Here is a 25270-nt window from a genome sequence, read left to right on the forward strand (position 1 = left end):
GATGTGTAAGAGAAACTGTCTTAAACAAGAGATGAATCCAAGTGTGTAAGAATCACAAACGAGGCATTGTTAAATGTGCAGGGAAGGAAGGGAGAGGAAAAGGAGGGAGCTTGGAGTGTGCCAAAAGGCAGACAGGTGACCTGCAGGCTACTGCATGGCTACGTTGGATTGACTCTGGTGTCATTTTGGTGCTGGGGGTCGAACCAGGGCCTCACACATGCTAAGACAGAGCTCTCCGTGGTTCTCTTTAAAGAGTCTGGTTTTCCTCTGGGTACTTCTCTGTGTTTTATACATTTTCATCAGTCGAGTCTATACTACTTTTATGATGCAGTAAGAGAATGGCACCTTACAGAGCTGACTGGAATGGGCAGAATATGGAATTAGGCCGTTCACTTAGATGACTAAGGGTTCTGTTACAGGTTTTTCTTTAACTCACTAAATTAGCTTTTTTATTAGTCATAAAACCCAGCTGGGTCCTCATATACATGCCCTTGCCTTCCTCTGAGCCTGCGTGCTTGAAGGCGGAGACCTTATTGTTTGCCTTTCTAGTATCGGTCTGGCAGTAAACCGAGATGTCCTGACTTCTTTCTTACCTTTGACCTGTGTGCCTTTCTATTTTTAGAACCGAGGCGTGAGAGCCGGCATGAATGGTCATATGTCTAACCCTCCTGGTGGTTATGGAATTTACCCTTCTCAGATGAAGTAAGTTGAAGAGTTCATGTATAATTTGGGCAGGGGTTTGATGTGGTGTTTGCTTATTTTAGGAGATGTTCTTACTCTGAAACCCAGACTAGCCTAGAACTTTCTGTGTAGTCTGATCTAGCCTTCATCTTACAAGCTTGGCCTTTCAAGAGATAGTGTTTCAGTCCTGTGTCACCATGCCTAGCTACTTTTAAACATATTTTAAATGAAAATATTATTTATATTTCTTTATGCAATCCATTCCTGATTCATTCAGAAGCAATCTCCTTTTTTTGTTACTAGTCTGTGTTATTATTAAAAGCTATTATTAAAAAGGCTAAGTAAACACAAGCCTCAGAGATACTGTCAAGGAGTCAAAAGATATTTGAGGCTGGCATTTTATACCTACTGCCTTTTGTCATCAAATGCGTATCATACAGCAGCTTCGGGTATCTCTGGAACATTCTATTGTTATTTGTAAAGTAGAGCTGAGGAATGTTCATTACCATTTAGTCCACACTATATAGATATTTGCCATTGTATACAAGAACATAAAACAAAATCCAGACAGAGCCATTCCTCAAGTCACCTGCTACCAACTGAAACCACAGGACCGAATTGAGGGGCTGTTACCTTCTATGGCATGCATAATATAACTTTTTCATATCTACCATCATGACCCATGTTCCACTCCACATTTTTTAGAACAGGTTATATTTACTGTATGTAGGAAAACACATTTAATTATTAAATAGGACGTAAGAGGTTTCCATCTACGTTGCTTCTCCAGTGTTCCTTTCTCCTCTGTGGTTGAATAACAAAGGTTTGTATCTAATAAGGTGGTTTCCAACCCTGATTCTCTTTGCTGTGGTTCGGACTTGGCATTGAGAATGGGCTGAGATGGGCACCATGGTCACCACTGGCATTACTTGTTTAATATTTCTGTTTATTCATGACTTGCCTGAGCAGGAACTTGTTCCTATTGGCTTACTCAATTAGTGTAAACTCAGTATGTTCCTTTTTTAAAAAATGGTGCTTGTGGTACATTGACATTTTAAATTTTTGGTTTGTGAATTTTTATTACCCACAGTGGACTTTAACCCGAGACAATGAATGTTTTCTTTTATTATTATTACAGTGGCTACGGATCTTCACCACCCTTTTCCCAGATGGACAGAGAGCATAGTTCAAAATCAAGTGCAAAGGCCCTGTATGGTACGTATGTCTATGTGGCAGGCTGCTTCTGTGTCTACCTGCTTAGGGACCCATATTTTTAAGCTCAGAACCTGCTGTCATGTCTTTGAAATGACAGAGCTAGCTAGATAATGCTACTTTAGATTCTTTACAAAGCCTAAGCTATGAACTCTTTTCTTCCCTACAACCTGAAACTTTGTCTGCAGTGTGGTCATTGATTTAAAGAAGTCTGCCGCATGGTGCTGAGACCTCAGGAGGGGTTTCTCATGTATTATTTGTAAAATGAATGTTGCCTTGTGGCCAATCCTGCTGACGATTGTGGGACCGAAGATGGTGCACTGTTCCGCTTAGAGCTATTGAACATTTGTGGTAGTCAGTCAACATGACTAGTTACCTTGATAGAATTTCTCTCTAGATCACAAACTAATAAGGTGTTCTTCTCAGTCCTTCTGGGTCTTCCGTTAACCTCTCTATTTTGTTTTATATGTGCATAATTTTAGTTTTGAGACAGAGTCAAATGTGTCCCAGGTAGCTTTGACCTCACTAAGTGGCCAAGAATAACCTTGAACTTTTCATCCTCCTGAGTCCCACCATTTGCAGTCACGTGTCATCATGTGTCACCATGTCCAGCTTCTGCAGTGCCCAGGACTGAAGCTGGGGCTTTGTGCAGGCGAGGCAAGCACTCCGCCCACTGAGCTACATCCCCAGTCCTCTCTATTATTCACTTCAAGTCACTAAGAAGAAGCTGAGTATTCTTGAGGCACATAACATTGGAAGACATTGGAAGTTTATCATTTATAGAGGATTTGTATGAACTTTATTATTGTCTAGCAAATAAGCTAGAAATGTGATTAACAGCAGAGATGCCGGTAAGAATTCCCACATCCAAATACAATTCTTCCACACTGGAGCTGTGTGGTCTTGAGTGACACCTGGGTGTACCTCATTTTCCTCACCTTTTCCATTAACACTGTAACAAGAGCTAAATGATATACAGTAAACTGTTTCCAAAGTAGTGTAGGAGCAGAGAGTCCTGTAAATGTTTCCTATTATTATGCCTATTATCATAGCTACTCTGTGTTATAGAAACAGTAGCATTTTCTAAGTTTGAGAGTTATTATACAGTATCTAGGCTTATGACCTTGGTGGCTAAGACTTACCAATCCTGAAGTTTTGCAATTTGTTTTTAACAACTGAAATCATGCATTCATAAAATGGGTTTAATACTATATATAAATGTGTTTCTCGACGGCTATGATAATGCTGCTAATGCTGTTTTCAACTTTGTGTCCTATCCAGACATCCCTTCTTCTTTCTTCATTCTTCCACAGTTTCATACATGCATATAATGCATTCTGACTACTCTCACACATCCTCTCTTATCTCCCTCCCATACTATTTACATCCCCCACTACTCCCTACATGTCCCTCTCCCAAGTTCATGTCTGTGGTTGTTTTGTGACCCGTTGACTTTAACCAGGGCCATGTGGGTAACCACTACGCTAGAACTGTCCACTGGTGCCTGGTGGGGTCACAAGTGGGTATGCAGGGGAAGACAATGGCTCCTCATCTCCCCAGACTTATCAGTAGCTAACAGTTGAGCAGTGAGGACTGAGGCCCCTGAGGCCCTCCTCCACCCGTGCCTGGTTGTCACGGTCCCGTTCTCGTGCCAATTCAGTGTAGACATTGGCAGTTTCTCTGAGTTTGTCATCGCGGCTGTAGCATCTCTCACAGAAGATTGCACTTCCCAGCCTTTCCCTATTGTTCAGCCCTCACGTCCGTTCCTTTCCCTCGCCCATGCTGCTCCCTGAGCCTTAGGGGCTGCGATGTAATTTTTTCAGGCTGAGCCCTGCTCGCTCTCATGCTTGCACCCATCCCTGTTCTCAGCACCTTAAGCAGCTGTGAGTCTGTGCATTGGAAAGAGAGGGTTCCCGATTTATTGAGAATAGCATTTGTCTATGGATGGAGACCACATTGAGACATTCCTACCACAGCCTAGTCACTTGCGGTCGTCTCTAGAGGATGTATTCAGCACATACTTATTTGGTGATGAATATGTGCTCAACCCAGTACCGGTAAAGTCTGATTCCTGGCTCTAAGGGTTTTGTGATATAGAGATTGGCTTGATGAAACTGAATAAATGAAATGGAGTTTGCAAGGATAAAGCAATCCCTTCAACCTTCCATTTCTAGACTGACATTTATTATGGACTATGTAAGTCCATTGGTGTGCTGCATAATCGCCATTACCTTTATATCCATGCCTCTTGAGTCGTTGCAAACATAAATGACGTTATCATAGCCAGTGTGAGTTATGGTGAGATAGACTAGCAGGAGCTATTTTCAAATACTTGTGGCCATGTAACCAAGTAGAACCAAGAGGATATGAACAACTGAATGACTTACACACACGGGGGATGGCGGAGAGAAAGAGAGAGTTAGAAGCAGCTTTTAAAGCTTTCAAAGTCTTTAAGCACAGAAGCACAGGAGCATATGGATTCACTTTTGAATTCTGTTAGACCTTACAAGAAGAATTACCACCAAGAACCAAGCCCCCCCACACTGCCCCCCTAGCAGAAAGGGAAGGAACACCATCAAATTATCTTTATGAATCCAGTGTCATTCTGATAATAAAATTGGAGAAGAAATAACAACAATTAAAACTATAAATCAGTTTCCTTATTGAACATAGATGCAAAATTTCTCAATAAAATACTTGCAAAGTAGAATTTAGCAACACAGCAAAAAGATCATAAACCGCGGACATGTTGGCTTCATCTCAGCAAGCAAAAAGGTACATATGTACATAAATACACATAAAACAACACATAAATAGAATCAAAGGGAGAAATCATAAAATTGTCTCGATAGATGCAGAATAGCTGTTATCAAAATCCATCACCATCATTCATAGTAAGAAACGGTAAAAGAAAGGAGTGAAAGGGTACCCATGCAAGAGGAAGAAGGTGAGGTGTCCGTATGTGCGAGAGAAGAAGGCGTGGGGTCCACATGTACTAGAGAAGGTGTGGTGTCCACACGTGTGAGAGAAGGCTGGGATCCACATGTACTAGAGAAGGTGTGGTGTCTGCACGTGTGAGAGAAGGCGGCGATTGCCCATCAAGACTGCAGTGCCAGCCTTCAAAGGCAAGGAAAAGCTAACCCCAAGATACATATGGAAGCATCAAAGACTCCAAGTAGCCAAAGAAGTTCTGAGAAGTAGAACAAGCTAGGGATAATGGAATTCTTGAAATCAAATTATACTATAGATCCGTAGTAACAAAAGCAGACATGCGACCCAATGGCTTAGAGTAAAGGAACCATAAATTAATCCCACACAGCGACAGTTATCTGAGACCCAACAGAAATGTCCAAAGTATACACTATGGTTAAGACAAACGCTCTTAACAAATGTTCCTGGGGAAACTGTATGCATATCCATATATAGAAAACTATCGTAATAAAAGGCTAATAAAATACTAATTAAGTATATTAAATAAATACCTATTAAACATATTAATAAATATATGCCACAAATATATTCCATAGTATAAACTATAAATAAATATGTTAATAAGTACTAAATAAAGGTAAACAAAATATTCATGGGAATATATTTCAAGTCTGCTTGGATGTCAGAAAGTAGATGGTCGGGAAAGCAGGTTTATTTGATGGGGTGTGGTCAGCAGGGGTTCCATGGGGGACCCGAGCCTTGAAGTGTGCGCTGAAAAGTCAGCTGTGTTTTCCAGACACCGTAGGGGGTGAGTAGGTGGATTCGGTAAGAAGCAATGTGAATCTCCCCTATGCAGTCAGCCCGTGACAATGGCCTCCATTTGTCCTGGTCACTGCAGGGTTCCCTGTGCTTATTGATCAGTGCAGTGGTTAATGGATCATTTATGCCCAATAACTACTTGTAGAATAGATATAAAGAATTAATGAACTGCTGAGAGCTTGGTGTTAACTGGAGAGTGTAGGATGAGGAGAAAAAGGAACACTACCATGTTAAGACAAATACCAAATACTTCGAGGGGCAGAGAAATGGCTTAGAGAGTACGAGCTGCTGCCGCCATGACTGAGGATCTGGGTTTATTCCTGCGGATCCACATAGAGCCTGGAGAAGATGGGCTCCTGCAAGCCGTCCTCTGGCGGTCACTTTTGGCCTCCCTCCCTTTTTATGCACGCCAAAGATTTTAAGCCATAAAAATGATGTGAACATTATTTCAAAATAGCAAGCAGCCCTTGGCAACTTTCAATTAGGAAAGAAGGGTGAAATTGGTCTTGGGTTATGTATGCTATGACTGAACCAGGTTCATCAAAAGTTTAAGTAATATGAATAAATTAGATGTCCTGTTCCATTGTCCTCTTCTAGCTTCTTCAGGCAGGAGGCACAACATGGGGAGATATAACACACATATCTTCCTATGTGAGGTGTCTACTGACACCAGATAAGGAACCCTTGATAGACCAAAGTACAGATACCGCCGAAGTCCCATTTGGTGAACTGAGAGTTTTTTTTAGGATTGCCTACAGGAATATGGGTGAGAGGTTACTTACAGGAGCAGAAATGACTCAAAGACAGCTGCATCACCAAGTCCCACCCCAGCACTGGTGACAGCTCACAAAGCTGGGAACCTGGAGCACACTGCACTGCTGCAGGTGGCTCAACAGGTCGAGGAGTGTCCTTCCAGGGAACCCATTGGCCTAAACCTCTTCCAGGCAGCTAGACTACTTTCTGCCTCTTCCCATCAGCTGGTCTGGTCTCACTGTCTCTTTTGCTACTTGGCTTGTTGTATGTGCAGCTCTGCTTTTCTCCCCTGAGAGAATTTTAGCTTTTCTTGCTTACTCTGGCAGGGAGGTGCCTAGTGAATCTCGTCAGTTTCAGGGACTTCCTGTTATTGGTTGTAATTTTTGTTGCTAAGACTATGGCAGTATGAGCCTCAGTCCCTTGTTTTATCTAGGTCAAAATATTCTTTGTAACTGTTCTTTGTCTTTCTGTTGAAAGGTTCAGGCCATTACTTTCTGAGCAATGCCTTTTTAAAGAAAAAGTAAACATTTTTAGTCTTAGTATTGTGTCTGAATATTAGCTCTTTTAAATGAGCAAAGTAGATTAAAAACAAGCTTCACCAATGCCTGCTTACCTGAGTAGGTACAGTTGTACAAACTAAACAGTTGAATAAGCTTACAGTGTAATATGTCTGGCCTCAAGATCAGTTTGTGTAAGAGCATATCAGCTCAGTGCTAAAATGATCTGCAAAGAATTTTCTCATTGGTTATTGAATCTAATCTGTCTGAATGTGCTTATGTGTTCTGTTCCACAGGATTAAAGCTAATAGCAAAAAAGAAAAAAAAGTTTTAGCAAAACTAGTGTTAATCAGAGAAAATAAAATTGTACTTATGTTTTAAAGGGACCAGCATCAGCACAACACACCTCAGGACCAAGTTCTGAGCACAAAGGAGATGTGTTTGCCTCAGAGGGACAAAGGGCAGGGATAAGGGACAAAGACAGGAGATAGGGAACAAGGGAGAGGGGGTTGAATATTTGCTGTGGGTGGGGAGGGTTCAGCAGACTGCCTCTGGGTAAATAGACAGTCTTGATCCATGGGCAAATGGCAGTTTATAAACAGAAAAGGGGAAACTCTGTGTTAGGAGGAGGTGTCTAATTGTAATTGGGCATGTTAATTAGGTCAGCCTAAAGGGGGCTTTTGGTTGCTGGACTTCAATATTGTGATAGCTGGACCTTGGTGGTCTGCCGCAGGAGGAGGAAGTGTCCAAATAAGACAATAGACCTTGAGGGCTAGCTTTAGGAAGGTAATCTAAGGGTTTTTAGCAAGGCAGAGGACCTGCCAGGGTCATATGTTCCCACTGGGGCTGGCTAGAGTCCCTTCATGTATAATTTTATTTTGAGATAGAGAAAGTAGGGCATGGGGAAGGAGAGGAAAGAAAGCAGAAAGGGAAAAGAGAGGGAGGTGGGAAATGGAGAGGCACTGGCTTTTGTATGGGCAGTTGAGAAACTCCAAACTCCACACCCAGAGTTATTCAGTTATTATTTGATATGCCTTTCGACTGCTGTTTACATCCTAACATGAACAGCAGTAGCATCCCTCGAGGATACACTGCCAACAGGTTGGCTTTCTTATGGGTTCTGGAGTGAAGGTTTGCATCCCAGGCTCTACATCACAGTTCTCTGGGACCTTTATAGATCCCAGTGGCCTGGTGAACCCTGGACCAGTACATGGGAGTCTTTAGGGTGTTTTTTTTTTTAAAGTCCTTGGCCTTAGGCAGCCAAGGATGAGAACCACTGCCTTGCTCTTGATGGCTTCATTGAAAGCCTTCGTTCATTCTGAGTCTTGGAAAGTTTTTAGCTTAGGATCCAGAGTGCTATTTACCACCGAACGTATCGGTGTATGGGATTCTCATCAAAAGAGACACTACATTTGACTTTCAGGTGTGTCTTTTCAAAACTGCCTATTAAAGTGTTAATAATGGACTTTGTCTCCTGACTTTGTATCACCACAATTCTTTTCTTTCTAAGTCATTTTTAGGACATTAGTACATTTTTGGGGGCCTTCTAAGGTACTTTTCAGTGACATGTATCTTATTTCTTGTGAAGCATGGTAAAGAAGGCAAGCTAGGAATATTGGGAATGACAGCTCACCTTCGGGTAATCAGTCAAAAGGAGCGGTTGCCATCAGCAACAATCATTTCTGTTCCTATAAATTATGTTTTCCTGGGGTTGAAATACTGTGTGTCCTGAGATCTGGGGGATGAACTTTTACTTCTTCCAAGTAAAAAGCCTACGCAGTATTTGGACCCTTTACTTGTATTTGCCAATCATTTTATCTGGAAGGCCCAGCCAAGCATTTGAATATGCTGGAGCCACCGTATTGTCTTGCCATCAGGTACCATGGCAACCGCTGCCGTTCCCTCTGTTATCCGAAGGTCACATCAGAGGAGACAACCACTGTCGTGTTCCGGCGCTGTGCTGGAGAGTTGAGCAGGAAGCTGATAACCCTGTGATGTTGAAGTGGTGGTCCCTGCCAGTTGTCTTCAGGAGTCAAACGCTGCGTTTCATGCCTTACCGAGGCTTTCCCATGAGCAATTGATCGTGTATTAATATCCCACGTTAACCCTCAGCTAATAGAAAAACTATGGACCTCTTTGCTAAATACATTAGGTCCAATCACAGGGGAAGAGGTGTGCTTTGAAATGCTTGGGAAAATTGTAGGTGGAACCGGATCTTTCTTGTGACCACATTATTTTGGTAGGAACAGACGGAGCGTACTTCTTCAGATCCTCCTCCAAGCAGAAAAAGAAAGGTAGCCGCGGCTGGACTTTGTGGTGTGTGTGCTTTTATTGAGTGACTTTAATGCTGCAAAATCAAAACCAGAATAGACGGGAACAACGTGAGAGGCGATGAGAGGGACACGGAGGTTTTCCTGGGTGAATCTGGACGGAAAGATCACTGCTCTCATGTATTTGCAAAGCATTCATTTGTCATGTTTTTAAAACACTGGACTTGAATGTTTTGGGTCTGCCTATGTACTTTATATTTTTCTACTTGTTCTTCAATTTTTATAGACCTTTTTAGTATAGAGACATCTAAGCATAAAAAGAAACATGTTTATAGTTAAAAAATGCTGGCTGGTAGGAAAACTATACATATCTAGTGTCTATATTTATATAGATATTTTATATATGACAATATATATGACATTTATCTACACACACACAATCACAAAACCTAGGACAAATACTTAAGTATGCCAATGGTTTTTAGGTTTTTAAGGACTTTACCTTTTACTTGTTTAAGTATTTTACATGTAGTAAATCTCCGAGACCCAGGCCCTTAAGATTCTTGCCTAAATCTACTTTCTTACGTACGGACAAACTCAAAGCTGGGTCTTGGGTCAGAGAGTCCCCTGATCACCTGCTAGGTTCCTTTCCACCCATACATTCTACCTGAGAAGAAATAAAGCAAACCTGAATTTCTACATAAAGCACTTGATTGGAAACTAACAAATACCAAATACAGATAATGCCTGGACTTGGTTTATGTTTGGTTTTGCAGCATCTTCAAAAGGAAAGGTCTCTTCTGCCTGCTGAGGGGTTTGATGCAACAGCTGTCTATCTAGCGCCTCATTTCCCTGTCTGTTTGTCCCTGTATTTCTGAGTATCTCATTTGTGTGTCCTATTGATGTGTGACGACTGTTAGTCTGTGACAGTCCTCGGAGCTGAATCCGTTTGGGTGTGTGGAAGGAGACGGTCCTTGCTGTGTCTGTCCATCGCTGTCACCTCCCACATGTCAATCAGCACCCACAACAGCGCTCACAGGTGCATTTTGACCTTGGTGCATCCGCAGAGGAAATTTGACAAATACTTTTTAAAAATCTTTTTCATAAATAGTAGGTTCCTGATTAATAAAGCCTGAATATTAAATGGCTTTTTTTTTTCCTATTTGAACACTTATAATGTGGGAGCCGGAGGGACGACTTTGCCGGCAAGCTTGTGTATGGTTCTTGTGGAGGGCCAGAGCTTGGTTCCCAGCACCTACACTGGACAGCAGCACATAACTGGCTGTAACTCCAGCTGCAAAGAGTCCAATGCCTTCCTCTTGTCCTCTTTGGGCTCGTGCATTTATATGCATATATTCTCACAAACATGCCTGCATATGCATAATTAGTAAAAAATGTTTAAAACCTAGGACATTTATAATTTTGGAGCTCTGATGGTTTCTGAGGGCTCTCACATAGTTAGTCTTTCTCGTGACCTTGGGATTGGCTGGGAATAATGAGTGTTTTCAGGCACAGGGCACAATAAGGACTTGTCAGTGTCTGTATTCATATGTGAGGCAGACGAGCTTCGGAGGTGCCATGTGACTCCAGCTATGAACTTGAGCCTATTGGTAGCTCAATCATGTCTTTTCAAAACTTCTCTTTCAGAGCAAAGGAAGAACTATGCCCGAGACAGCATCAGCAGTGTGTCGGATGTGTCCCAGTACCGGGTGGAGGTGAGAAATGCTCCTCCTGCCAATGTGAAGGATGCCTTTATAGGGGCAGAAATACAGGGGGAGAAATCAGAACTGTGTTTCAATTCATTCGAATAGAATGTCTTTTAAGATTTTTTGTTTGCTTGTTTTTGTTTGTTTGTTTGCTATTTCTGTTATTTTGAGAAAGGGTTTCACTATAGCTTTGGAGCCTGTCCTGGAACTCACCTAGACCAGGCTGGCCTTGAACTCACAGAGCTCTGCCTGTCTTTGCCTTTGGAGTGCTGGGATGAATATGGATCTTTCCTTTAGATTTTGTTTCAAACTGAGCTGTTACGTGTGAAGCTATTGAGAAAGTTTATGTTCTAGTTTCGTAGTAAATACATTAAAATCACAGCTGCTGTTCGCTGGCCTTTACCAGCCCAGTTAGAACAAGAGAAAGGCTTCTACTACACTTTGCAATTAAGCTGTGGTGCACCAAGTCGTTCAGCTTTATATTCAGCCTCCTCTAACGTCATTATTAGTTCTTAGTAATGCTAGTCTCTTTTTAGTTTTGAAGGTATTTGCTTTTCATCGGAATCAAAACAACCCCAGTTTGTAGCTGAAGATATGTAAGCAGGGCTGTTTTCGGTTTGCTGCTTATCTTGAGTATACTTAATTAAATCTAAACCACTTTGTTTCAGTAAAGTGGTTGCAGGAGAGGGCAGACTTGGCACCTGTTACAAAGCGGCACCGTTGTGCGGCTCACGAGTAGGTGTCTAGGATGTCGCCGCCACCGGGAATGCTGCCATTGTGCCGCATTTCAATAGCTGTCTGAGTAAGGGGTGATCTTAGTTTAAGGAAAATGCTGTTTATGGGTTTTTACTGCTAAGAATTTGTTTTTATTCCATGCTATTGTACCTCCATGTGACCCAGCATGAAACAGGTTTAAGAGATCTTACTAGTCAAGACATCATCTTTCTGTGTTCAGCAAGGCCCACTCAACTCCGTCCTCTGTGGAGTAACTGAAGTTGTGGTGTGCTGTGCTTGTCCTTTGATTCGCTGCCAGTTAACTTCCATTAGGCCAATTCTTCCTTTGGGAAACTACATACAGAGAATGGTTTATTTCTGTGCTGAAAGTTTTTCTTTTCTTTCTCCTTTTGCTGACCATCAGCACCTGACCACCTTTGTGCTGGACCGGAAAGATGCTATGATAACCGTCGATGACGGGATAAGAAAGCTGAAGCTGCTTGACGCCAAGGGCAAGGTGTGGACTCAAGATATGATTCTCCAAGTGGACGACCGGGCTGTGAGCCTGATAGACTTGGAATCCAAGGCAAGTGTGCGGAGCTTGTGCTGCTCTATCCCTCGGGAGTGGGAGTCAGGACAGATTCACGGATGAGTGGAAGGTGGACACTATCAAACATTTACTTTTTTTAATAGAATGAATTGGAGAATTTCCCACTAAACACAGTCCAGCATTGCCAAGCTGTGGTACATTCATGCAGCTATGATTCCATTCTTGCCTTGGTGTGCAAAGAACCAACCCAGAACAAGCCGGATCTTCATCTCTTCCAGTGTGATGAGGTTAAGGTAAAACAGTGGTTCAACCTTCCCATTATTTGTGTGTGTGTGTGTGTGTGTGTGTGTGTATGCATGCACAACTGTGTGCATGTGTGCGTGTGTGTGCAGGTACCAAGAGAGGTACCTAGTAGAGGGTGTCAGATCCCTAGGAACTGGGATTATAACTCTTTGTGAGTTGCCTGATAATGGGTGCTAAGAGCCCAGTTCCCATCCTCTGCAAGAACAGCAAGGCCTCATAACTGCTGGGGCATCTCTCAGGTTCCAGTTCATCCCCCAACCCTCTTACGCAATGTTCTGCAGCTACCAAATGACCCATCTTGGTCATACAACTATTAGGAGCTAGGGTTTAAGATTCTGAGACTGTGATAAGGAAAACTCGTACCTAATTGCCTTCCTCAAGTTTCCACTCAAGTAAACAAAAGAGGTAATCTGATTGTTATTTTTAAAAATACGGGGTGTGGTATGATAGTTCCTACCTGTAATTCTTCCACTCAGGAGGGTGAGGCAGGAGGATTGCAGAAAGTCAGAGGCCAGCCTGGCCCTCAGAATGATACCCTATCTTAAACTGTCAAACATAGATGTGTGTTGTTTATCTTTATTTACAAAGTATAAATGATGTATTAGATTCTCATCGGGCCTTGCACATATAATTAAAATTCAATTGTTAAAAAATCATGCTGGGCAGATAGACAGTAAATACTTACGCTACAAGTCTATTTTGTTCATCGCTAACCTCAGAGCTCGTGTTCTTCCAGTTAAATAGTTAGATTCTCCCATGATATTGATTTAAAATTTGCCATTTAATTATGTGACTTGAAAAATTTCTCCAGGTTTGTAATCCCTAAGTGAAATGAGAAATAGTTGAGCACAGTTACTAATCATAGGCTAGAGCCCCCCAAATTTATATTTAGTACATGCTGTAATTTCCAGATGATTATAATTTGTGATTAAGCCTTAGAACTTACCTTCCACATTGGTTATTATTATTTTATGAGTTGATTTCTCTAAAAGAGAAATTACTTTGGTTGAGCGGCACCTTAGTTTCTCTCCTGTCACTTGATAAAACACTGATCAAAATCAACATAAGAGAAGAAAGGGTTTATTGAGGCTTAGAGTCCCAGAGGGATTGGCATCTGTCATGTGGGTGTTGTTGTTGGTCTTTTACTGTTTGGACTTTTTGACTCTTTTGGGGGCCGCCACCCAGCTCCCCAATAATCACACGTGGAGCCTTATTCTTACTTATGAATGCCTGGCCTTAGCTTAGCTTGTTTCTAGCCAACTTTCCTTAACTTAAATTATCCCATCTACCTTTTGCCTCTGGACTTTTTCCTTTTCTTGCTTCTGTATAGCTTACTTTCACTCCACTCCATGGCTTGCTTTGTAGCTAGGTGGCTGGCCCCTGGAGTTCTCCTCTCCTCTTTCTCTCATTCCTTGATCTTTTCTTCCCAGATTTCTCTATTCTCTCTGCTGCCAGCCCCACCTATCCTTTCTCCTGCCTTGCTATTGGCCATTCGGCTCCTTATTAGACCAATGAGGCACTTTAGACAGGCAAAGTAACCAAGCTTCACAGAGTTAAACAAATGCAGCCTAAAGGAATGCAACACATCTTTGCATTGTTAAACAAATATTCCACAGCATAAGCAAATGTAACACACCTTAAAATAATATTCTACAGCAGTGGGTTGGCATGACAACACACAACCGAAATGGTGGCAGGAGAAAGAAGCAGAGAAAGCCAAGTGGAAGTGGCCAAAGACTTTTAACCTCAAAGCTCTCCCCCAGTGCTGGCTTTCTACAGCAAGGCTGTGTAGCCCAATTACCAAACAGCACCACTGACTGGACACTCAGTCTTTAAATATTGGAGATTTGAGGAACAGTTTTCTATTAAAGCCCTCACAGTACCTTCTCAGAGCAGCAGGTTATTTTTCTTGTAGAGAATTTGTAGACCCGCACAAAGAAGCACTTCGTCTCCTCTTCAGCATGCCTTTGACATTAAACCATGGCATGTGAAGACTATCTTTAACAGGACAGTTTGCAACTTTTTCTAACTTTAATTTATTCCATAGATGGTAATAAAAATGTTACTTGAAAGGAATTGTGTCATTTAAGTAACCTGCAGTTTGATGTTCATCAACTTTTTATGTACTGTAGTGGTTTTGGAATCTGTGAATTATTTTAGTGATTTTTGAGGATTTAGATATGTTAAATCAAAACTTTTAAGGTGATTATTTTGCTCCAAAGAAGAGCAAAACTTTATCAATAGATTTTATTTCTTTAATTTTTATACTTATTTATTGAGGAGGAGTGTCTCATATGGAGGTCAGAGGATAATTTGTAGGAGTTCATTCTCTTCTTCCACTGTGTGAGTTCCAGGGAATCACTCAGGTTGTCAGGCTTGGCAACAAGTGCCTTACCCACTGAACCATCTTGCTGGCCTAATTCAGAGGAGATGGATATTTGTCTGTCTGTCTATCGTCTGTCTGTCTGTCTATCTATCTATCTATCTATCTATCTATCTATCTATCTATCTATCTTCTTCATCATCATCATCATCATCTATCTATCATCTATCTATCATCTCTATCTCTCTGTCTATCTATCTATCTATCTATCTATCTATCTATCTATCTATCTATCTATCGATCGAGAATACTGAGTCAAAAGACATTTACATTTTGTGTCTGTGCCCATGCTTTTAAGTACTACTTGAGAGCTGTTAGTTACTATCCTGAGTATGGGTTCTGAACTTCAGCTTCTAGGATCAAAGGCTTTCCTTTTCTATGGGACTGTGCTAGTGATAGATTTTCTGGACAATGCTCCGTTCTCACCAAAGCTCGCAACCACTTACATGATGGGACCCACTCACTCACTGATGTCACACTGCCTCCATGGGGCATGCTTTCCTTGCTGTTTCAAAAATACAGGCACCTTGGTATGTGGTATAACTAGTGTGTGTACAAAACATCCTGCAATAACACTTTTTGAGTTTAAATTTTTATGATGGGATGCCACATTGGTACATTTGCCTCCTTAAGGTTGGTAACATTTCTCATAGAAGTTTGAGGTTCTAGACACTTCCAGTTTTAATCCTGTATTCAGTAGAGACCTTTGGCTTTATGTTGGTCATCTAAGGAAGTGTTCTAAGGAAGTGACACTGGATTGGGAGCCATCACAGTGTTGTCACACTGTCAGTGTCACTCAGGCCTGGTCTCCCCAGAGTATTAACCAACCACAAAGGGCTGGGAGATGGTTCCGTAGATGAACTGCTTGCTGTGCATTCTGAGAACCCAAGTTTGGATGCACAGGACTTATGTAAAGCCAGCTGTGCAGTGTGCACCTGTGCTCCTCACATACCTCCAGGAAGATGGGAGACAGAAAACAGAATTTCTCCAAGCTTGAGGGCAGCTGGCCCAACTTATGGAGTGGTTGGGGACCAACCAAGGGCCCTAGCCCAAGCATGGTATAAGATGAGAGACATCACCTGAGGTTGTCCTCTGACATGTGTACCCCATGTGTACCACTGTGCAAACGCACCCTCCCACATCCTCCTCCCCACCTCTCTCAAATGGACCAGATGATCTTGAAGGTTCCCATCAGTTCTAAATTTTTATACTCATCAGTGCTTACTGTTAAAGACTATGTGACTCATATATCTGAGAAAAATATGCATAATTACACAGAGCGAGCAAGCACCAAAATAGAAGATGAATACATGAGCAACAACCTCATATACCATGATAATTACTGGCTACAAATAAATTCCTTAACCAAGCAACATTAACCCCTTAGCTACAAGCCTGACATGGGTTCCCAAGAAAATCTAATCACTGGTCTTGTTGGAAGAATGTTGGGAAAGCTCGTGGTGACAGATAGTTCATTTTCACAAATGGAAAAATGAAGTGCTTCTTAAAATGGGTGTAATCTACAGCTGAGACTCTACCTATGGATGGAGAACTGTGTGAGCTTTACATGCTGTGGCAAAGCATGCAAGCTGGAAACCTTATAGAGGGAAAAGGTCTGTTTCCCTTGTGGCTTCTGGGGCTGCGGCTCATGGATATTTGGTACATTGTCTTTAGGCCTGCAGTGGAAACGTCCATGACAGCAGAAAGTGTGTGGTAGAATTGCTGTTCACTTCATGGAGAACAGGAAGTGGAAAGAGAGAGACAGGAAGTATCCTGCAATCCCAATGTCCTCTTTAAGGGCACATCCCAATGACTTCTCTTCTACCGCCTCCCAATAGAAGGCTGGTAGCCAGGCCTTTGGCATATAGGTCTCCAGGCACACTGCAGACCAAAGCCATATGAGTAGATTTACCTTAAGCTCAGAGTGTCTGAGTTGGGCCTGGTGATTGTTTTGGTGACTTATAGCTGCCCCAGAGGAGGGAGGAGAAAAGGAGGACTCACCTATGTCGTTTGTGCATTTGCCTTATTTATTATCTTATTATACTGGGCTCTTGGGCAGGAATCTGTAAGCGGAATCTGGACCTAGGTTAACCTTAAAGACAAGTATTTGATTCTGTTATTATAACATTCACCACTAAAAACCAGAGTCATATTTTTAAGGCATATGTTTTTTAAAAGTCTTTTTATTTGCTTCACACTGTGAATTTAAATATTTTTTTTCTATTTCTATCTTCCTATCAAAACCCAGACAAGCCTCTGGCCTTCCCTCTAACCCGTCTCTCCTCGCAGGCGAACCTCATCAGTGAGGATATCGAGAGTGCAATCAGCGACAGTAAGGGCGGGAAGCAGAAGAGGCGGCCGGAGGTCCTGAGGTGAGAGCATTGAAAGAAATTGGTGAGCGGGAATTTGATGGTGTGTCTATGTTTTTTCTCCTGAAGCTTTACAGAAATTATGTTCAATAGAGGTGAATTATTCTGTTTTCCAAACTACAAGCTTTAGTCTCCATTCATTTGCTCTCGCTGGCTTGTCGGTCCGTGTGTGTCCCTTCCTGTTTCTCCTTGTATCTGTCAGCTGTCTCCCACAGAGCTTCTCACACATGTGTAGATATCCCGGACAGTTAAAAAATATGGATGGTGTCTTAAGAGATGACCCAAGGTCGCCCCATGTATAAACCATGTGCCCATTGGCTTTTCAAATCTCATGCAACCCAGAGAAAAATTCAGTGTGGTTTCCCAGGGAATTTTAATTTCTCTGTATTTCTGTGTCTCGGGAATCTATAGGCAAACACAGCAGGGTTAGCCGGGAATCCTTATCTCCTTGACTGTAACTCCCGGGGCTGAGGGGCAAACAAATCCCACCAGCTGAGAGAACTGCTGTTGCAGAAATGGGTATTGTAAAAGTTCAATTTGTTTTTCATTCTTAGGATGATTGCCAAAGCAGAGCCCGGCATCCCGCCTCCTCCCAGGGCTCCTGCCCCTGCACCGCCAGGGACTGTCACTCAGGTGGACGTTAGAAGCCGAGTGGCAGCTTGGTCTGCGTGGGCCGCTGACCAGGGGGACTGTAAGTGCCTATGCTGACCCTACTAAGGATCCACGTTGGCTCGTGATGTCGTTCCTTTGTTCAAATTCTCATGTGGATTTGTGGGTTAAAGTTAGTTTTAAGGAATTAAGTCTTGGATACTAGAAAGTTAAGTCTTGACTGCTGTTAAGGCTGTCCCTGAGAATTCATGCCAGTCATTGAAATAGATACTCTTAGGATTACAGCTATTTCTGTAATACCAAAAGAGGAAGCTTCACCCGACTCACAGTGACAAACATGGCAAAGAGAAGCCCGTTGGGGTTTTTTTTTTTTCCAAAATATTTTGCTGCAGAAACTTTCTACTCATTGGATAGTTCTTATATGTTCGTAGAAAGGGCGTCAGTAAGGACAGTGGCAGGGAAAAAGGATCTAGCCTTGGCTAACCTTGTCATATGGGCCCTATGGCTTTGCCATTTTATTATCTTGACAGTGCTTGCAAAAACAGTTACAGCCTGCCTCTAAGTAACTTAAAACATATATTTATTGAGTATATGTGTATGTGTGTGAGTGCAAGCATGCCACTGTATGTAGAGGTCAGAGGACAACGTGTGGGCTCGGTTTTTTCCTTCCACTGTGTGGGTCCTGGAGACTGAACTCAGGTTGTGAGATTTGGCAGCGAACATGTTTACTGCTGAGCCATCTCACTGGCCCAAATGTAACTTTTTAATGTCATAATATTCTTCTGGAGTCTGGAAACCTTAATGACTCCATATATGGTTGGTTCATTTTCATAATGTCCAGGAGTGACCTAGCAAGTCCAAGTGGATGATTTGCCTTATGCCCAGAGGGGCGTCCGTGTGTGTGTGTGTGTGTGTGTGTGTGTGTGTGTGTGTGTGTGTAGTCTGTGTGCGTTTGTATATGCATGTTGCATGTGTGTGGACATGTGTGTGCATGTAGAGGCTATGACCTCCCCAGCTGTGGGCTCTTGACCAGCTTTAGAGAAGCAGGCATGAGTTCCCGTCTGTGGAGCAGGTATTATATCTAAGCAGAAAGTGGTTGGTGGCCCTGCAATTTCCATGCCACTATTGCCCTAGATGACACATTGTGCCTGAATGGTCATTGTAGTTCTCTACCAGCAGCCTGCATGGCGCCTTCTGTAACTCTTCTTGTGGCAGGGAGGGAGAAAACCTCCAGTTTGGTTTCTCTATGACTTAGGACTGACATGAGTCCTAATAGGCTTTAATAGGAGGTGGACTTTGGATCGTGTGGGTCAAAAATCGAGGCCTGAAACGAGACCTGCATCTCTCTATCCATATGACCATGGGAGAGCCTCGTTTCCCACTTCAGCTGCATCTGTAAAGCGGGCATAAGGACTCCTAGGTTTCTGTGACTCCAAAGGCGAGCGATGCTGTAGTCCTAGGGCTACATAGGAACACGGGCATCACTGGCAAAGCACATCAACTTCTGCTTTAGCGATTACGTAGCTTCCTACCAAGTCTCTTTGCATCTGGACTGGTTTTTCAAAGACTAGGGTTTTTAATGACCTGTGCTTGCTGTGGACTTAAGGTGGGTTTTGCTGGTGTTGTTTTGGTGGAAAGGGTCTGCATAGTTGTTCTGTTGTTTGTTGTTGTTGTTGTGTGTGAAAGAGAAAGTGTCAAAATTGCCTTGACATAAAGAGAAGACATCTTAAAGACATCCTGAACAGAGCTGTAGGAATGAAGGTGTATGAAACCTAATATAATGTTACAATAAAAGAATGTATACCCAGGTGTTTTGAGCTCCTCTTAGATTTTGAGTAAAATGTTTCTGGCATTGTCGTGTGTCGTGTGTTAAAATTGCAAAGATGAGGTTCAAATTCTTACCGCTTGTCCAAACAGAACTCAAGACGTGGTGTACAAAGTTCTGTGTGAGTGCCAGAGAGTCTTATTAGCAATCCCCTGAAGGAGACTCTCTTGGCTCCCTCTGAGGATTTGCTCAGCTCTGAGTGTTGCCCCTTAGAACTCAGAGGTGGAGTAACCTTGTCTTCCACAAGTGAGTTCATCAGAATGGTGGCAATGGTGCCTGAGACTCCAAAATGTTTAAGAAATGAGTACCTTCCACTGACTTTGTCTCCAGATGGTGTTACGGGATCTCTGAGAGATCCCTTCTCTTCCTCATTGGAGACATTATCTTCCTGTGTAGCCCTGGATGCTATGGGGGTGGGGAGTGTTGCCACATGAATAATAAAAACCCAGAGACAGATATTGGGGTTCAAGCTGAAGATCAGAAAAGCAAAGCAGCCAAGCTACTAGAGAGATCTTACCTCTGCCAAGTCTCAGACAACAAAGGGGTGATCCTGTGATGCTCTCCGCCAACCTCAGACTCCATATACCACTGAGTTCCTATTCCTCTCTCCCCTCAGGCCATATTGCTCCTGTCGCCACCTCCCTAGTGCTGGGATTAAAGGCCTGTGATCCCAAGTCCTGGGATCACCTTTGTGTGAGCTCTGTTTTTCTTTTAAACAGATTTAATCTTTTGTAGTCCAGGGTGCCTTGAACTCACAAAGATCTGAATGTCTCTGTCTCCCGAGTCCTGGGATTAAAGGTGTGTGCCGCCACTTCCTGGCCTGTATGGCTGACTAGTATGACGGCTTTACCCTCTGATCTTCAAGCGAGATTTATTTATTAAATATATTGAATTTTACTTAATTTATTTTTTGTTTATTAAATAACAAATAATATACCACTACAGGGTGTCACTATGTAACTCGGGCTAGCCTTAAACACATTATATCCCTGCCTTAGCTTCCAGAGTGGTGGGATTGCAAGCAAGACACACACACCCCGCCCACACACATACACTTTTGACCCTCTTTGGAGTTCAAGTTCAGTTCCTGACTTCTGTGATACACTGTACCAAGCAAGCCGCAACCCTGTGTAAAATAGCAACTAACTGGCAAGCTTTGCTGCACACAGATCGAGGAGCTTGTATAATTATATCTAAGAATTCAGATTCCTTTTTCTCTTTGCGCCCTGCTCCATGTCTGAGCAACGCTAGCATAGAGGAGGCATTGAGATTCTGAGTTCTCAGTATCTTTTGCCAGTTCTCTGCATTAAACCTCGTGAGTCATGGTGATGCATCAGGAGCCTTATCTCCACTCCTATGATCTATTGCTCCTGTCCCAGCCATATGCCTTTGAATTTAATGTTCTCTGAAATACTTGTGTTGACAGTTACCATAGTGCTAACTGACTCACCTCAGGAAGGAGTCTGTGAGGAAGATCTCATGGTTAAACATGCACATCTGAGCTGCCTGAACATTCAAAATGCTTTTGAGAAATGTAGCCTCGATTCTAGAAATTCCTGAAGGTATATCATTTAAGATCAATGAATCAAATGTTGTTGGTTTTATGCTTAATTACAAGAATTGAGAAATCCCTGTACTCTCAGATCTGAAGAACCTTTTCTGTAGTCACAAGGTTGGGATGTAGAGGAACTAGCAGCCCAGTCCATGAAGATAGTTCGATTGGAATTGTGCTCACCACACTAGCAGGAGGAACTGAATTGCATCCGTAGTTCTCAGGGGGAAAAGCCAGGTATAATAGCGTGTGCCTGTAATCCCAGCTTGGAAGATGAGGTCCCTAAGGCTTGCTAGACAGCCAAACCTGCCGCAGGAAATGGCCACTTCCGGGTTCAGTGAGAGCGAGATAGAGATTGATACTCAAGCTTGACCTTCGGCATTTACATGCCTGCATACACATGTGCACAGGCACCCCCTCCAAGCATCTTCATGCATGTAGACACACACACCATACCACACCACACCACACCACGCCACACCATACCCCACCACACCACACGTGTGCTTGCACACACACACACACCATACCACACACATGAAGCTTTGCAGCTCTGTTGCATTGGAACTTATTTCACCGTATTTCACAAGAGATGCTTAAATGCTGATTTGTTTCTTCTGTAGAAATTGGAGTGCTGAGTCAGGGTTGGCTTTGTTGAGAGCTGAAAGAGGAAGAGGTGAAAGGAGGGGGCATAATAGCTGAATGAGTCTCGTATGGGTGAGCAGGGCAATTCCTAGCTTTTCCCCAGACTCCTGGTAACTGTAGCAAGGGTGTAGCAATGGACCACGAGTATCCAGTATCATTTTGACTTCTTTATTCCAGAGAACCTCCCCCCACCCCAGCACCTGAAATTTTTTTCTCATCATTTTCACAAGTTCCTTTCTATATCAGCAGTGTTTCACCAAACATGGGAAGTCTAACAATTTCCCTTTCTTTTCAGTTGAGAGGCCCCGGCAGTATCACGAGCAGGAGGAGACTCCTGAGATGGTGGCAGCCCGAATTGACAGGGATGTGGTGAGTGTGGCCAGGTTTAGTTCACCAGCGCTTCTGTTTTGTAGAGGGGAACCCAGACACTGAGATGAGAAGGATTGAACAAAATTGGCTTGCAGAAATTGTGTTTTCTCTTCTTGGCGATAGTTATGTCCTTTGAATTCTCCCTTAACTGCTTTTACCTCCCTCCTGATATTTAACTTGAGTTGGTCTCCTGTAGAATACTGGTGACTTAACCACTTTACAAATGAAATGAACCTGAATTAGCAAGGTTTGGGGATGGTGTAGCTTTCCTTTTTTCATAGTTGAGGTGTCCTTTTGACATTTATTCTTTCGGTTTATTAAGATATTTAAGGCTGGGAAGATGGCTGAATGGCTAAAGTGCTTGCATTGCAAGCATGAAGACTGGTGTTCAGATCTCTAGAGTTGACAGAAACATCTGATGGGTGGTAGCCTGTGTGTATAAGCATGCAAATATTAATGTTTTATAAAGAATAATGCTGAATTTAATTCATTTATTCATAGCAATTAACTTATAGTGTGGCTATAATCTGACATTTCAGAACTTAATTTTTGAAATATTTTTTATATTATTATTATTTTATTATTATTATTTTGATTTTTCAAGACAGGGTTTCTCAGTATAGCTTTGGTCCTGGAACTAGCTCTTGTAGACCAGACTGGCCTCAAACTCACAAAGTTCCTCCTGCCTCTGCTTCCCGGGTGCTGGGATTAAAGGCATGCGGCACCACCACCAAGCAAGATTTTCCTTCTTAACTATGTGTATAAGATTGCATGTGTGTGCAGGTGCCTGAATAGGTCAGGCATGTGTGTTTTCACGTGTATGCAGGTACCTGCAGAGGTCAGGTGTGTGTGTTTGCATGTGTGTGCAGATGCCTGCACAGTTAGAAGAGAACATGAGATCACCTGGAACTGGAGGTACTGGTGATTGTGGGCTGCCCAGTGTGGATGCTGGGAACGGAACTCTGGTCTTCTGCAAGAACAGAAGACACTCTGCCGCTGAGCCATCTAGCTCTCTAGCCAGCCCTAGAATTTAATTTTTGTATCACACTGTATTTTACTTAAATGTTTATTAAACACTAGTTTCTAGTCTTTTGACATGAAAAATCCTTCGTTTCAGACTAGAGAAAGCTAACTGAAGTATAAAAAAATGATCAAAATGGTCTCATGTACATTTGTTTGTTAATTCTACTCTGGAGAGCAGTCACCTTAAAGCTGTATCACTGCCTTTTGTTGTGTGTGGCTGTGTTTGTAGGTTCTCTCAGCGTGCTATAATGGGTACGAAATAACTTCACCAGAGCCTTTATGGGCCAGTTATTTGCAAAACAAAAGTACCCTGTGTTCTCCTCACAAGACAGTTTCTCTGAATTCCACCCCCAGCTTTGTGTGGGGAACACAGTGAGGAAATCAGAGTAATTTAAAGTAATTAATAATCTGATTGCATGGTGTGAATGTTTCCCTGATAGCACTGAAGATGCAGCAAAAGTATGCTTAAAAAAGGTATAGAGGTAAGACTATATGTATATCAGGTATATACATGTTTTCTTAGGATTAATGATTGACTTGGTTGGGGTGGTCATTTTCTTTCCTCATTTTCTCTCCTTTACTAACTAGCATCATGCAGCTAGAACAAAATTAGTTTTGTCTTTGTTTTATGTCTTGTTCTGTTATTTCTAATTCCAGCAAATCTTAAACCATATTTTGGATGACATTGAGTTTTTTATCACAAAACTCCAAAAAGCAGCTGAAGCTTTTTCTGAGCTTGCTAAAAGGAAGAAAAGCAAAAAAAGTAAAAAGAAAGGACCCGGAGGTGAGTGAGCCTTTCTTACTCTAGGGGTATCAGACGAACCGGGGAGTGGGCATTCCTTACTCTAGGAGTATCAGATGAACCGGGAAGTGGGCCTTCCTTACTCTAGGGGTATCAGACCCACGAGGGAGTGAGGCTTCATTAGTCTAGGGGTATCAGACCCACGGCGGAATGTGACTTCATTAGTCTAGGGTTAGCAGACCCATGGCGGAGTGGACCTTCCTTACTCTAGGGGTATCAGACCCATGGGGGAGTGTGGCTCATTAGTCTAGGGGTATCAGACCCACGGCGGAATGTGGCTTCCTTACTCTAGGAGAATCAGACACACAGGGGAATGAGTGTGGCATCCTTGGTCTTGGGGTACCTGACCTATGTGTAAGTGGGGCTTCCTTACTCTAGGACTATTGATCCTTGGGTAAGTGGGACCTCCTAAGGCTACCAGACCCATGGGCAGGTAGGGCTTCCTTACTCTCTGGCTATTAGACCTATGTTTGTGTGTGACTTCTTTACGTTAGGGCTATCAGACCCACGGGTGAGCGGGGCTTCCTCAGTCTAAGTCTGTCAGACCCACGAGTGAGCAGGTCTTCCTTACTCTATGGCTTCCACACCTGTGGGGGCGTGGGGCTTCCTTATTCTGCAGCTATCAGAACTGCAGGGCTGGAGGATCCCGGGTTCTAGTAAAGAGCTACATTGTACTGATCTTAGATCAAGGCCCTGTAGCTTTGGGCACCACCAGAGGTTCAAGTGGACAGGGAAGAATTCATGCTGGTTTCAAGCTGACTGCGCCTCTCAGTCACAGTGACTCTGAGATCACATGGTAGCCACCCATCTGTAGACTCAGATCAGATCATATGGTAGTCACCCGTCTGTCGAGTCTGCATTCACATGGTAACTACCCATCAGTAGTTTTCATCAGTCCATTTACATAGTTGGTTTCTGCTCAGAACACTGTTCCTTTACTTAGAGTTCTTTCATTTTAAGCATGGAACTTTTTTAACGTTAAAATTGATTTTTCTCATCAGAGTATTTTAAAATACCCATGGATTTGAACCTATTATCACAAAGTCCCCAACAGTTCATTCATATTCATAGCTGCATAGAAGCTGTTGAAGAGCCAGTGTTTGTAATGTCTTTAAAAAAAAAAAAAACTGGGCCTGGATTCCTAGAACTCAGGAAACTGATGCAGGAGGATTATTCTTAGTTCCAGAACAACCTGGATATAGAGTAAGACCTTGTCTTAAATAATAATAATACCAAATGAAACCAAACTGTCTTGGA

At 42.6% G+C, this 25270-nt stretch overlaps 1 protein-coding gene across 4 annotated transcripts in view; it reads left to right on the forward strand.

The window, feature by feature from the left end:
• Nucleotides 1–25270, forward strand: part of Eps8 (EGFR pathway substrate 8, signaling adaptor) — a 180853-nt gene that overhangs the window by 112139 nt on the left and 43444 nt on the right. For all 4 annotated transcript variants that reach the window (XM_048432469.3, XM_085687274.2, XM_048432468.3 and 1 more), the window contains 9 exons: nt 623–702; nt 1820–1896; nt 10811–10878; nt 12008–12169; nt 12277–12426; nt 17109–17191; nt 17743–17879; nt 22115–22188; nt 23869–23995. In XM_048432469.3, coding sequence (XP_048288426.3) covers nt 644–702; nt 1820–1896; nt 10811–10878; nt 12008–12169; nt 12277–12426; nt 17109–17191; nt 17743–17879; nt 22115–22188; nt 23869–23995 — 937 coding nt within the window. In that variant the 5' untranslated portion in view covers nt 623–643. The remainder of the gene's footprint in view (nt 1–622; nt 703–1819; nt 1897–10810; nt 10879–12007; nt 12170–12276; nt 12427–17108; nt 17192–17742; nt 17880–22114; nt 22189–23868; nt 23996–25270) is intronic.

Source organism: Myodes glareolus, chromosome 3 (genome assembly GCF_982192425.1).
Source record: "Myodes glareolus chromosome 3, mMyoGla1.1, whole genome shotgun sequence".
NCBI classification, from domain to species: Eukaryota; Metazoa; Chordata; class Mammalia; order Rodentia; family Cricetidae; genus Myodes; species Myodes glareolus.